The sequence below is a fragment of the Aphelocoma coerulescens genome, chromosome 28 (assembly GCF_041296385.1).
Source record: "Aphelocoma coerulescens isolate FSJ_1873_10779 chromosome 28, UR_Acoe_1.0, whole genome shotgun sequence".
NCBI classification, from domain to species: domain Eukaryota; kingdom Metazoa; phylum Chordata; class Aves; order Passeriformes; family Corvidae; genus Aphelocoma; species Aphelocoma coerulescens.
In genome coordinates, this window is record NC_091041.1 from 6396143 (window position 1) to 6407976 (window position 11834).

At 53.3% G+C, this 11834-nt stretch overlaps 2 protein-coding genes across 5 annotated transcripts; both read right to left on the bottom strand.

Annotated features, from left to right (window-relative positions):
• Window positions 1-394: 394 nt before the first annotated feature.
• Window positions 395-5535, bottom strand: FAM174C (family with sequence similarity 174 member C). 2 transcript variants are annotated; one of them, XM_068997195.1, is made up of 3 exons: window positions 4916-5535; window positions 4124-4285; window positions 395-3466 (listed from the first exon to the last, which is right to left on the bottom strand). In XM_068997195.1, the coding sequence occupies exons 1-3, from the start codon at window positions 5338-5340 to the stop codon at window positions 3463-3465; spliced, it is 591 nt and encodes a 196-aa protein (XP_068853296.1). In that variant the 5' UTR covers window positions 5341-5535; the 3' UTR covers window positions 395-3462. The 2 variants fall into 2 exon arrangements, with proteins under 2 accessions (XP_068853296.1, XP_068853297.1); XM_068997196.1 differs by having other exon boundaries at window positions 4124-4240; window positions 4916-5533.
• Window positions 5536-6911: 1376 nt separating this feature from the next.
• On the bottom strand, window positions 6912-11494 carry CIRBP (cold inducible RNA binding protein). Of its 3 annotated transcripts, XM_068996917.1 has the most exons (8): window positions 11389-11494; window positions 10624-10732; window positions 10420-10526; window positions 9883-10021; window positions 9697-9781; window positions 9527-9591; window positions 7188-7283; window positions 6912-7052 (listed from the first exon to the last, which is right to left on the bottom strand). In XM_068996917.1, the coding sequence occupies exons 2-7, from the start codon at window positions 10724-10726 to the stop codon at window positions 7279-7281; spliced, it is 504 nt and encodes a 167-aa protein (XP_068853018.1). In that variant the 5' UTR covers window positions 10727-10732; window positions 11389-11494; the 3' UTR covers window positions 6912-7052; window positions 7188-7278. The 3 variants fall into 3 exon arrangements, with proteins under 3 accessions (XP_068853018.1, XP_068853017.1, XP_068853016.1); XM_068996916.1 differs by lacking the exons at window positions 6912-7052; window positions 7188-7283 and adding an exon at window positions 8422-9184; XM_068996915.1 differs by lacking the exons at window positions 6912-7052; window positions 7188-7283 and having other exon boundaries at window positions 8422-9591.
• Window positions 11495-11834: the final 340 nt, after the last annotated feature.

The following is an 11834-nucleotide window of genomic DNA, read 5'->3' on the forward strand; positions in this document are numbered from 1 at the left end:
CCTTCCATAGACCAGGTTGCTCCAAGCTCTGTCCAACCTGGCCTTGGACACTTCCAGATGTGACACAAGGTGACCAGCAACCCTGGGAGCACACAGAGGGACAGTGCCACTGTCCTGGGAGCGGGAGCAGGGCAGGGGGAAAACCCAAAGGACTCCATAAATCCATGAACCCACCACAGCAGCCTCATCCCACGGGCTCAGCAGCCCCTGCACGCAGCAGGGAGGGATGGGTGGGCTGGAATGCTTCATTCCAGCAGTTCCAGGTACAAGGGAGGGGATGCTGCAACAACAGGAGAACCATGGATCAATACAGGGCTGGTGGCTTTTTAAGGACAAATCAGCAGTTCCATGAGGGTGAAACACGAGCTACTCTTGAGGAGTTCAGACAACAACGTGCCCAAGTGCTGTTTATTGACTCCAGGGCTCCCACCACAGGCCCCTCTCCCAGCACTCCCAGTGCTGCAGATCCCATGCCAGGCACAGAACACAACTGGCAGAGCTGATCTCACCCCGCTCCCATGGATCCCATTAACCCTGCAGATGGCCCAGGCAGTTTGGGCAGGTCGGTATCAGCAAGAGAGCATCCCACAAAATCTCCAAAATGACAGAGGGATTAAGTAAACTTTGGAATTTGGCTTTGGCTTAATTCAGAGCAGACTGTTGTAGTCACTCGTGATGCTCACAGGTGGTGACTGCCACAGGTCGTGGTCCACTGGCTCCTTTTGGCTGGGATGAGCAGGAATCCTGCAGACCAACGGGCACACAGAGCCTGCCACCAGCACCCTGATTCATCCCGGAGAAAGAAAAGTGCAGCAGTGGCTGGTGAAGCCTCAGCCTGCCCAGGGCCAAGCACAGGCAGGTCTGGTTGCATCCCCGTGTTTAGCCTGAAAAACTAAAACTGGAAAGCTACTGGAAGATCCAACCGGTGCAAAGAGACCTAAAATGAGGGTATCAAACACACATGGAGGAACTGAAAGAGTAATGGAAGGAACACCTGAACTGCTCCTTTGTGGAAATGTCACGTGAGGTGTTCAAAGCTGCTGTTATTTTTAGGATCCACCCCAAAAAAACCTGCCCTGGCCTGGCACTGATCACACTGCAGAAGTGACAGCTCCAGTTGGTTCCTCCTGGAGAAATGGGATCGTACTGAGCACCCCAAGGAGTCTCAGGTCTGTGACTTGGTTTTCTCCTCTTAGAAAAGGACTCGGAGCAGAGCAGGGATGGAATGTCACGGCCCACAAAGGGCAAATCCAGATGCCAACTGCTGCCAAGGGACAGGATGGAAGTGGAAGCAGCTTTCACAGGGTCCCTGATTACAGCTAGAACAAGTGACAGCCCCACAAGCACCTTTGTACCCTGCACTCTTCAAAGGCTGGCAGGACTCTGAAAACATGGAAGTGGTGCAGAAATTCCAGGATGGCACCTCAATTTCCTTCCCTGGTACCTACAGAGCACAGCACAGGCACCTCATTACCTGCTCCACACCTTTCCCTGCTCAAACACAAACACCTGTTCCAGCAAAACCAAATTCCAGCAGAATTATTTTCAAGGCAGGGCATACGGCTTGAGGTTCCCTCTGATCCAAATCATTTAACAATAAACAAATCCTCCACTCCTGCGAGGTGAGGAAATTTGAGAATTCCAAAGCTCACCTGTCCAACAAGAGGGGAGCCTAAGGAATGCTCAGGTTCATCACTCCAGGTAAAGGAAGGTCAAGGAATGTGCTGGTCCAACACTAAGCATGGCAGTGGATTGGGACAGTCGGGCTCATCTGGCTTCAACAGCACAAGGAACAACTCTCCAGAGGGAATCAAAGAGCCAGGGAATTACCAGCACGTGCAGCCCTGCAGGATCAAGAGATCCCTGACCATGGATCACAGAGCTCGGATCATCCCCAGGGAAGCTGCAGCCGGGTGAAGCCATCCCAGCAATTCCCACATGGAACCTCTGCCTGCTCCCAGCTGCAGCAGCCACACAAGCAGAGAACACCCCAAAACAGGTGTGAAAGGGTCCAAACGACAGGAAAACAGGGCACATCCAAGCACTGTGTGTACACGGCAGCGTTATTAAAAATATATCTATGTATCTAAAATCCTTCGTGCACGTGCAGACGGAGCTGCCGCGGGGGTGGGATTTCTCCAGGAAACCTCACCTAGTCCCGAACAGACAAACGTGGCCAGGATCACACCAGGATCACAGCACTCCCTCTACTGCCTCGGGGATCCCGGAGCAGCTGCCAGCCCCCCGGCAGCTGTCCCGGACATCCCTGTCCCTCTCCAAGTGTTACCTGTGCCCCCTGATCCACAGGGGATTTGCAAGCCAAAGGAAAGGAGCCAAAGACATTCCAAGGACATTCCAAATATTCACCCTAAAGGTGCCACAGGGACCTCCCTGCCCGCAGGGCAAATCTCTCGGGTTCTCCAAACAAAGGCACTACCAGCTTGGGGGGAAGTGGGATTTAAGGATGTGCTGCCAATTTCCAAGGAAAGGAGCACTTGGCGAGCACTTTTCACTGTTTTAGCAGCAGATCCACCCAGCAACAACCTCCTGACACATTCACCTTTGGTCCTACACGATCAGATCCCAAATATCCATTTAACAAAGGGATTGAAACTCCAGGGTCCTTGAGTGGAGGTAACTCACAGCCAGGGCTGCCCTGAATCACAGTCAAGAGGGGTTGGGGTCCCCTTTTTCCAGTCATCAGCTGCTCCAAGACACTCCCTGGATCACACCTGGCTCTTTCCTCAGGTATCTCAAAATCCAGAGCTTGGCAGATGTCACACGTGTGTCCCTGGTGTCACAGGGGTGGGCTGGGCAGAGTCCGGGCACTCTCATCCCCTTTTGGTGGCTCTTCTGGAGAAATATTCCTTTGGGTTGTGGCCCCTTTCATTTGTAAACACATCAGTAAACCCATGAATGACGAGGATTATCCCAGTAACTGCTAATCCTGCAAAATTTAACTAGTTTAACTCATTCCCAAAGCTGTTCTGTCTGAACTATCACCCTCCCACCCCTGTTTGTGTAACAGACACCAAGAGCTCTCCCAGCTCCTCCCAGGAGCTGATTACAGAGACACTTCCCAAAGAAGCAACCTGATCTTGCATGAAGGAAAGAGGATCAGCATGGAAAAGGGATCTGATGCTTCCAGGGCAAGGAGAGAGGCATATGAGGCACAGGGGCAGCTCTGGAGCTCAGAGCTAGGATTTCAGGTGCTGAAAATCATCCAGGAGCATCTTCCTCACCTCAGCCTCTCCCCATGCAGTGAACAGCTCCCATCTTTCCCCAGAAATGTCCCCAAGAATGCACGTGAAGAAAACAGGTTTGGTCCCCTTTCCCCTGCCCCAGCCATGGAAGGGCTCGAACTGTTAATTAATAGTCACTGTAAGCAGATAATGAAACTTGAGCACTGGAGATTCCACTGGGATTGGACCCTCCATCAGTCCGGGCAGCTGGTGCCACTGGTCATCTGGAAAAAAAAAAGGAGACACCCAAAATCAGGGGGAGCCCAGGTGGGAGAAGCTGAGGTGACATTCCCTGAGGTGACATTCCTCCTCAGCTTAAAACAACCTCCCCAGAAACTGAACTTGTGGGATGTAAACGTGACACTGGGAAAGCAGGAATGGATGTCCCGGTGAGACTGGGAGTTTGAACTGTGATATGACTTGGAAGCAATTCCCAAACTGAAAAAAAAAAACAAACAAACCAAAACAGGAGTTTTGCTGGGAAAGCAGGAATGGATGTCCTAATGGGACTGGGAGTTTGAACTGTGATATGAGTTGGAAGCAATTCCTGAACTGAAGAAAAAAAACAAAAAACCCAGGAATTTTTGTTTTCCTGTCTAACATAGGGAGGCCCAGACTGGGCACAAGGGCTGCCTCTCCCAACAGCCCTGTGACCCCACAGCAGCTTCCACATAACCCTGTCAGTGAGACCTTCCCGGGCAAAAAAATGAGGAAAAGCGAGACAAATCCGTGTGCCAACACAGAGACCACACACAGGCGTTTTAATTTATGCAGATCTGGTTGGAGGAGCTGTGCCAGAGCTCCCACGGCTTTGGGAAAGGAGCCTCAGCCTCTTGTGAGGAAAAGAGCAACACAGAAAACACACAAAAATGATCCCTCACCGCCTCAGGTTCCGTGTTTCAAACACGGTGTCCTCGTCACTGTCCAGGGAGCCCAGCTCGATGTTCTCATCGTGGCTCGAGAGCAGCCCATACTTCTTCCTCTGGGGCTTCTTCAACCTGAAATGAGTTTTGGGCTCGTTTCTTGGGCCCTCGGACCTGGGGCTGAGGGACAGGGAGAGCACAGTGAGTGAGCCGCTGTCCCCCCCCAGCGGGACCGGAGATGGTTTAGCGCTAATTACCTCGGGTAATTAACAGTGCTGGGGATTTACAGCAACGTTTTGGACTCGCTGCCAAGGGGATGCGCGGGGAAGCAGAGCCCCGGCTGGCAGAAGGAGGGGAGGGGAGAGGAGGGGAGGGGGATTCAGGGAAAATGGGCACAAACCCAGGGATTAGGAGCGGGACTGGAGCAGGCGAGGGACAGAGGACACCGTGACCGGCTTCGGGGGGACCCAGACACGGACCGGGACTGGCAGGGGCACGGCCATGGGGGGCAGGAACCGGGACAAGCAGGGACACTGCCCCAAGCAAGGGGGACTGGGTCCAGGACCAGGACAATCAGGGTGACATCCCAGACCAGGGGGAACCAGGACAAGAGGGGTAGATCCCCCTCTGGAACCGAGACAAGCTGGGACACAGCCCAGGACAAGGGGAACAGGGACTGGGACCAGCAGGGACATAACCCCGGGTCAGAGGACACCAGGATTGGGACAAAACCAGGAGCGGGACCAGCAGGAACGCGGACACAGCCCCGGTCGGGCTCCCGCCCCCTCTCCACCCTCCCCCCGCACTCACCGGACCGCCCGCAGCACGAAGTAGAGCCCAGCCAGCGCCGAGAGAGCGCTCAGCACATAAACTGCCCGCCTCAGCACCGGCAGCCCCAACCCCACCGACAGCCTCGGCCCGGACTCGTGCTCCGACCCCGACTGCGTCTCGTTCCCTGCGGCCGCCCGCGGCGGCTCCGTGCTGTTCCCCGGGCTGGGGGCGGCGGCGCGGCCGAGGTGCGGAACGAGGAGGAAGAGGAGGAGGAGGAGGAGGAGAAGGCGCGGCATGGCCGGGCCGGGGCAGCGGAGCGGGAGCGGCGGCCGCAGGAAGGCGCCGGGACGGTGCGCGCGGCGCAGGCACCGCCCGGGCCCCGCGGAGCCGCTCGCGGGTTCCGGGGCTGCGCCGTTCCGGGCTGGCCGTGACCCGCTCGCGGAGCCGCCGCGGGGCTCCGACATTTTGCCCTCAGGGTCGTCGTTGTCCCCTCGCGGTCTGCGGCCACCTCGGCGGGGCCGCCGTTTCTCCGTCACTGCAACACCCCGTTCGTCACCGACGCCATTTTCCGCTGAGGGTCATCCTTCCTCCCTCAGAGCCGCCATTGCCCTTTGAGGACTCTCATTTCTCCCTCAGAGCCGCCATTTCCCCCTCAGGGCTGTTCTTCCTCACCTAAGGCCACCATTTTCCCCCGAGGGTGATCATTTTTCCTTTAGCGTCACCACTTCCCCCTCACAGCAGGACCTTCTCCCCCAGAGCCGCCATTTCCCCCTCAGGGTTATCCTTCCCCCTCACGGCGGCCATTCCCGCCCCAGGGTGAACACAGCTGGAAACAGGAGCATTTTGAGCATTTCTAGAATTTCTAGCCCCCACCTTTTTCCTCTGCAGACACTTGCGGCTGACCAGGGCTCGGTCACCGCCCTTCAGCCCTGCTCCACTCGCCCATTTTTCCCCTCAGGGAACGGCTCAAGCTGCCTGGGCACCCAGGGCTTACTTTAAAAAAAAGGGCTAAAACTGGGTCACCCGAGCTCACGTCAGACCCACGGCACCCAAACACCTTCCCGATGACGCCACTGGGTTCCACATCCAGCCCCTGGATCCAGCGATTCCCTCACCTATGCCAGCAAGACATCATTAACTCAGTGCCGTAATTAGCAATGCCAAAAATAACAGCACCTCCAACCAGGCTCTATTTTTACACCTGTTCATTATTTCTGCCTGCGTCTAAGCATCCTATTTAGGGAGGTCTTACAAAGCATTATTTGTAAGTATTTTCAGCCTGAATTCATTTAAGCCTCACCTGACTGCATTTTTATCAGCTAACACTTCACAACTCCTCAGCCTTCATCATATTTAATACCCTCCCGCATTAACATGCAAAAATCCTCACTGGTGAATTGCTCAGTACAACCCCCAGAAGTGTGTCATGGCTGATTGGTTTTTTTAAATCCTGTTCACTTAAGATAATTTGAAAAAGGTTAAAGGAGGAAAAGTAGGTTTCGTGTAAGTGAGCTAAATAATCCTCTCCCGAAGGCAGGAATGTCTGGAGACTCTTTTATCAGTCAGAAATTGGGAACTGATGACTCTTGGGCAGCAAGTCCTTGGGGCTTCTGAGTGAGCCCATCATCACATTCTGAGTTTATCAGTTTAAACAAAAGGGAGAAAAGGGCAGGATGAAGCAATCAACCCTCTTTAACACAAAAAAAAAAAAAAAAAAAAAAAGGGCAGGAGCAGCTGAGATCATCAAAAACTCTCACAGCTCTCACCCTGCAATCTCCTGCCAAAGACACATTCAGAGTTGTCAGCCTCTCCCAAGACTAATCCTCATTACTGAGCTGCCACATTCCTGGGATTTAACCAGCAACAAGACCTCATTTTCCATGAGGATCAGGCATCAATCGGCTCGGAGCTGAGTGCATCCACCTCCTCCAAGCACCACCAGCGGTGGTTTGTTCTGGTGCTCTGAACTGGGCTGTGCACCAGATAAATACTTTTGCCAAAAATATTCTGTTTCCCACAAGAAGTACCACAGAGATTTTTTTTTTTTCCACATTTCAGTGTTTTATTCTGGCTTGGTTGACTTGGTTCACGTAAAAATGAGCAACACCACTGCTCTGAGCTCTTCATCTCCCCACTCCAGTGTCTGTCCTTCTGTCTTCTCTGACGTGTCTCAGTGCTGAAATGAAATGGAGACAGAATTTCAAGGTGGATGAAGATACAGAAACAGAACAGGGTTACTGGACCACTTAGAGCTCAGGGCTTTGGAAGAGGGACACAGCCAAAGATAAAAAGCTCAGGAAAGGGATGTTACCTGGTTGGCAAACTTGCTCCTGCATCCCTGGAACGCAGCTCTGGTCCCTCAGGATCCGCTGGGCCTCCGAGGCGTGTGCCGGGTGGTCCCTTCAGCCTGCCAAAGCAGAGAGGCATTAACAGGAGCCCTGGGCAGAGGCTGCTCTCGCCCCCAACCTCCCCACACAGCTCACAGCGCACGAGGGTCTCACAAGCCATCGCTGAACCCATCACACCACAAAGCACAGTCTGGGAAAACTGTTCCGGGCCGGCTGCTGCCCGTGCTCAGCCAGCCCATGGATTGGATCCCCTAAGCAGAGAGTTAACACTTGGACATGGCTGCTTAGGAAGTGTGGGCCATGGGAAAAAGTTAATGGCAACAAGTAGGATGGCAAAGAAAGCTACAATTAAAGTGAGCAACTTAATGAAGTCTAGGAAGAGTCTCAATAGATGAACACATATCGAGTCAGGGAGTTCGTTCCCATCTTGCTTCCGTACCTACAGCAAGACACGGCTGCATGCCCAACTCTGATCTGTGGAACTCAAGGTGTGCCACAAGCCAAAGGTTGCATACGGCATGGGTTAACGTTTTTCCAGCAGCTGACCAAAATTGTCAAAAGGAATATTTCACAGGTACATTAGACTTTCAAATGAGCTCTCAACAAGAGGAAGGATGCGGACATGAGCAAAAGGAGTTACCTCGAATTACAGGACTATTTCCACATATGAACTAGCCAAGAGAGCAGCTCTCGTCTCAGAGGTTTCTGTTGGAGGCACAACACTTCTTTTCTCCAAGGACACTGCAGTTTCCATTTGCTAGCAAAGAATTCTTAGAACTTGTAAGCAATGACACAGCTAAGCTAAGCCCGGCATTCCCCTACATCGCACACGCGCTCGGCACGCAGGGAACAGCCCAGGGACTACAGCACTTGGCTCTTCTCTACAGCTTCCCAGTGTAGGCTACAGCAGCTTTTGAGGAAACATCCATCATCCTTCCTAACACTCCGACTGCACTTCGCTCCTAGCGCACCCTCAGGTTTGTACTTTCAGCCTCTACAGACAAGTTTTGACTGTTTTATGTGAAATTTGTTGGCCAATTCAGATGTCAAGACCGATTTTAGGATTTAAATTCCAGCGCCCGGGCAATCGTCCGGCTGGCTCTGCCACTGTCCCTAATCTCCTCCTCTCGCTCCCAAGACTTTTCTTCATCTCCAAGGGTTGTGTTGTGCAATGAAATGTAAATGTCAGGAGCAGAGTTCATTTCAGACGGTCTTTTAATAGGCTTCGTAAAGCCAAAGAAAACTGTATACAGGAATCCTTTACCACTTCAAATACAACAGCAATGGAATATGCATATTTCTTCCAGTAAAAAAGGACAATATAAATAAACATTTTCAAGAACCTCTTTATGGTAAGTTTGCAAGTCTAGTTCTGGGTCATTTACATCGTTACAACAGTAAAAATACCGTTATGCGGGTTGAACATACAAGCAACGTTTCTCTTTAGATATATCAAGGTGGTTTGCCTTCCAACGGAACCCAGGCTGCATTCCTACCTTGCTACACTAAAGGAATGTTACAAAAGACGAAGGTAATGCACTTGAAAAAAAAAAAAGAAAAAAAAAAAGTCCACAGCTTGTTCAGCTTCCAGTGAACATCGGTACAAGGTCCTTTCTAGCTTAAAAGAAACGGAATTGGGGCCCCAACTTTAAAAAAAAAAACCAAAAACCGAACACCTTGGCTCATTCATGGAGGATAAAATAAAATCTGAAGTGCTTTCAAAAAAGATTAAAACCACTTGAAAGCAGAGCTTTCTCCAAGACAGTCTAATCAGACTGCCTCGTCTCAGAAGCTGCCAGGCTGTGTATGACAAGATCAGAACTGATAATATTATAAAAGTGAAAATACAAGTAGATGTACTACACAATAACCATTTCAGCGAAGCTCCAAAAATCTTTATAAATACAGCCATTGGAAGGACGATCTTGAGTCAGGAAGGATTTTTACTCGTTGTGTGTAGCTGAGGACAAGAAGCAGGCACAATTGTAAAGGCACTGAAGCAAAGACAAGTTCCAGCATTTTACTCCCTTTGCATTATTCCGAGGCTACGGCTACTTGGCTACTCAGATCCCCCACCCGCGGGTCAGTGCGTTAGGGCAGCCGAGTTTGGGCTCCAGGAACACCTTTTTTTAACACTTGCTTTGCCTTAGATCCGAGCAACTCCTGCACATGCATTAAATTAGAATCTCCCGGCACCACCACGTCCACAGCCTGAGCCTGCCCCAGCTCCAGGCTCAGGCTCAGCAGGTTCAGAGTTCCTACAGCACACGGACTCAGCGCTCCCGGTCGAAGCGGGACTTACCGTAACTGTCGTAGCTGTCTCTGTAGGAGCCTCCTGAGTTCCTGTCTCCATAGCCACCTTGACTCCTGCGGGACAAACAGCACCCGCTTTACAGCTGCTCAACTGCTTCTCTGCTGCTTTGACCTCCACCACAGCTTCCCCACGAGCCCCAGCGCTGGCAGAGCCCTTACCTGCTATTATAGTAGTCTCTGGAGCCGTTATAGCCTCCGCTTCTGGAATCAAATCTGCTGCCGCCATAGCCTCTGTCTCCACCTCCTTGGAAATATGTGGAAATGAGGAGTTTTTTTTAAGCATTCTGACAAGTGACACCACCCCCCTTGTCCAGACATTACGACTGACCTCCCACACACACTCACCTCTGGAGAAGCCACGGCCCCGGCCTCGGCCCCCGCGGAAGAAACCCCGGCCCCCCGAGGACCCCCCTCTGTAGCCACGGGATCTGTTCTCGGAGGATTTCCCAGCCTGGTCAACCCGGATCTGACGCCCATCTACAGACTAAAACAGAACCACAATTAGCCAAACCGAAATATTTAAATAGCAAAGCACATGTCGAACGAGTTGTATGATTTATTGCTGCTCACAAATTAAATGTGTATTTCATGCCCCAAATAACCCAAGTAGGCAAGGGAACTGACATATTAATTGTATTTACAGGGATTCCTATGAAGCCACTATCTCAGTCATCCACATTCCATCACGGAATTTTATCAATCTATACTCTTAATATATATTTATACACAAATTCACACAGCCCGATTTTTTACACCTCTATCATTTCGTGTCTCTAAGACACTGGCATTTATCTGTTTTTCCACACAGCCTGAACACCAGCACACATCTGATTCCCTTCCTACATTACTAGAAATAAAGAATCAACACCAGAGCCTCCTCACCTTTCCATTCATGGCCATCATCGCATCTTTTGCATCATCGATATTTTCAAAAGTAACAAAGCCAAAACCTCTGGATCTCTGAGTCTCTCTGTCTTTCACCACCACGACTGTGAAGAGGAGAGGCAGGAAATAAATAAACCCATCAGCACGAGGGAAATTTAACAGATCAAGGGAAACTATCCCAGCTTGGCTCTGCAGTCTCACCTTCAGAAATCTGTCCGTATTTAGAGAAGACTTGCTCCAATGACTGCTCATTGGTGTCGAAACTGAGCCCGCCGACAAAGAGCTTTCCCTCATCTGATGCCATTCTGACCTGCCAAACCAACGGAACCGTGTCAGCGACTCAAAAAAACCCCATATCCCCCGCGAGGTCTGAAAGATTGAATCCTTCTACCGCCACCTATAACAACACCGATGTCAGCTCACACTCCCCGATGCCTTATGCGCCTCTGAGCCCACGCGTTATGTGGCATATAAGTCTCCGTCAGGTGGCGAGGAGCCAGGGCCCACAAGGGGCTCCGCGGGGCTCAGCATCGCGGCCGGGCCCCGGCAGAACCCACGGACGGCTCCGGTCCCGCCAGCCGCCGGTGCGACCCCCGGCCCCCGCCCCTTCGGGCCCAGCGCGCATGCGCGCCCCGCCGCGCCCCCTACCGACGTTTCCCGCGCAACGCCGCCGCCGCCGCCTCCTCCCTCCCGCCCGCCATTTTGCACGGCCGAGGCCCGTCGCCATTTTGTTTCTGCGCGCGCCTTTCCCCCCGTCGCGGCCCCTTCCCCCGCACGGCCCAGCCGGGCCCGCTCCGTCGCGCCCCCCGTGCCCGCAGACGGCACCGATCGGCGGGTCGGGAGCCGCGGCCCAGCCTCCCACGAGACCCGGCCCTCCGGCCCTACGACAAGGCTCCGCTCACCGCGGCCCACCCAGCCCAGCCCGGCCCGGCCGCGTCCGCGTCCGCCCCGCGCGACTGCGCTCACCGGTGCCCGGGCGGTGCGGGATCCACACAGCACTTCAAAGCCTCAGCGCAATGTACGGCGAGCCTGGCGGGGCGGCGCCTTATAAACGCCCGCGACTTATCCCGCCTATCTCATGAATATGCAGATGAAGCTCGCTGCAAGGCGGGGTGATACGTCACCAAAGCGCTGCCGCCGCTGCACCACCCGATTGGGCGGGACTTCGTTAATATTAATGAGCCGCGGCGGGGGGCGAAGGGAGGGGGCGCGCAAACAAAACCGCGGCGTGGCCCCGCCCCCTCCACCCACGTGGGGGCGGGGCGCGACGGACGGCATCGATTGGCTGCGCGTGCGGAGGCGGGCGGGAGCGCCCCTGTGAGAGGGAAGGAAGTGGAGGCCGCTGATTGGCCGGGGGCCGCCGTCGCCACGCCCCCCGGCAAAGGGGGCGTGCCCACTCTGCCCCAGTTTCG

Bases quoted from the DNA above. Each gene is read 5' to 3' on its own strand.
- FAM174C (XM_068997195.1), bottom strand. From the start codon at position 5,340: ATGTCGGAGCCCCGCGGCGGCTCCGCGAGCGGGTCACGGCCAGCCCGG. The intron at 4,286-4,915 runs GTGAGTGCGGGG...CCTGTCCCTCAG, and splicing joins TTCGTGCTGCGGGCGGTCCG to CCCCAGGTCCGAGGGCCCAA.
- CIRBP (XM_068996915.1), bottom strand. From the start codon at position 10,726: ATGGCATCAGATGAGGGAAAGCTCTTTGTCGGCGGGCTCAGTTTCGAC. The intron at 9,782-9,882 runs GTGAGTGTGTGT...CATATTTCCAAG, and splicing joins GGGCCGTGGCTTCTCCAGAG to GAGGTGGAGACAGAGGCTAT. The intron at 9,592-9,696 runs GTAAGGGCTCTG...TTTGTCCCGCAG, and splicing joins AGAGACTACTATAATAGCAG to GAGTCAAGGTGGCTATGGAG.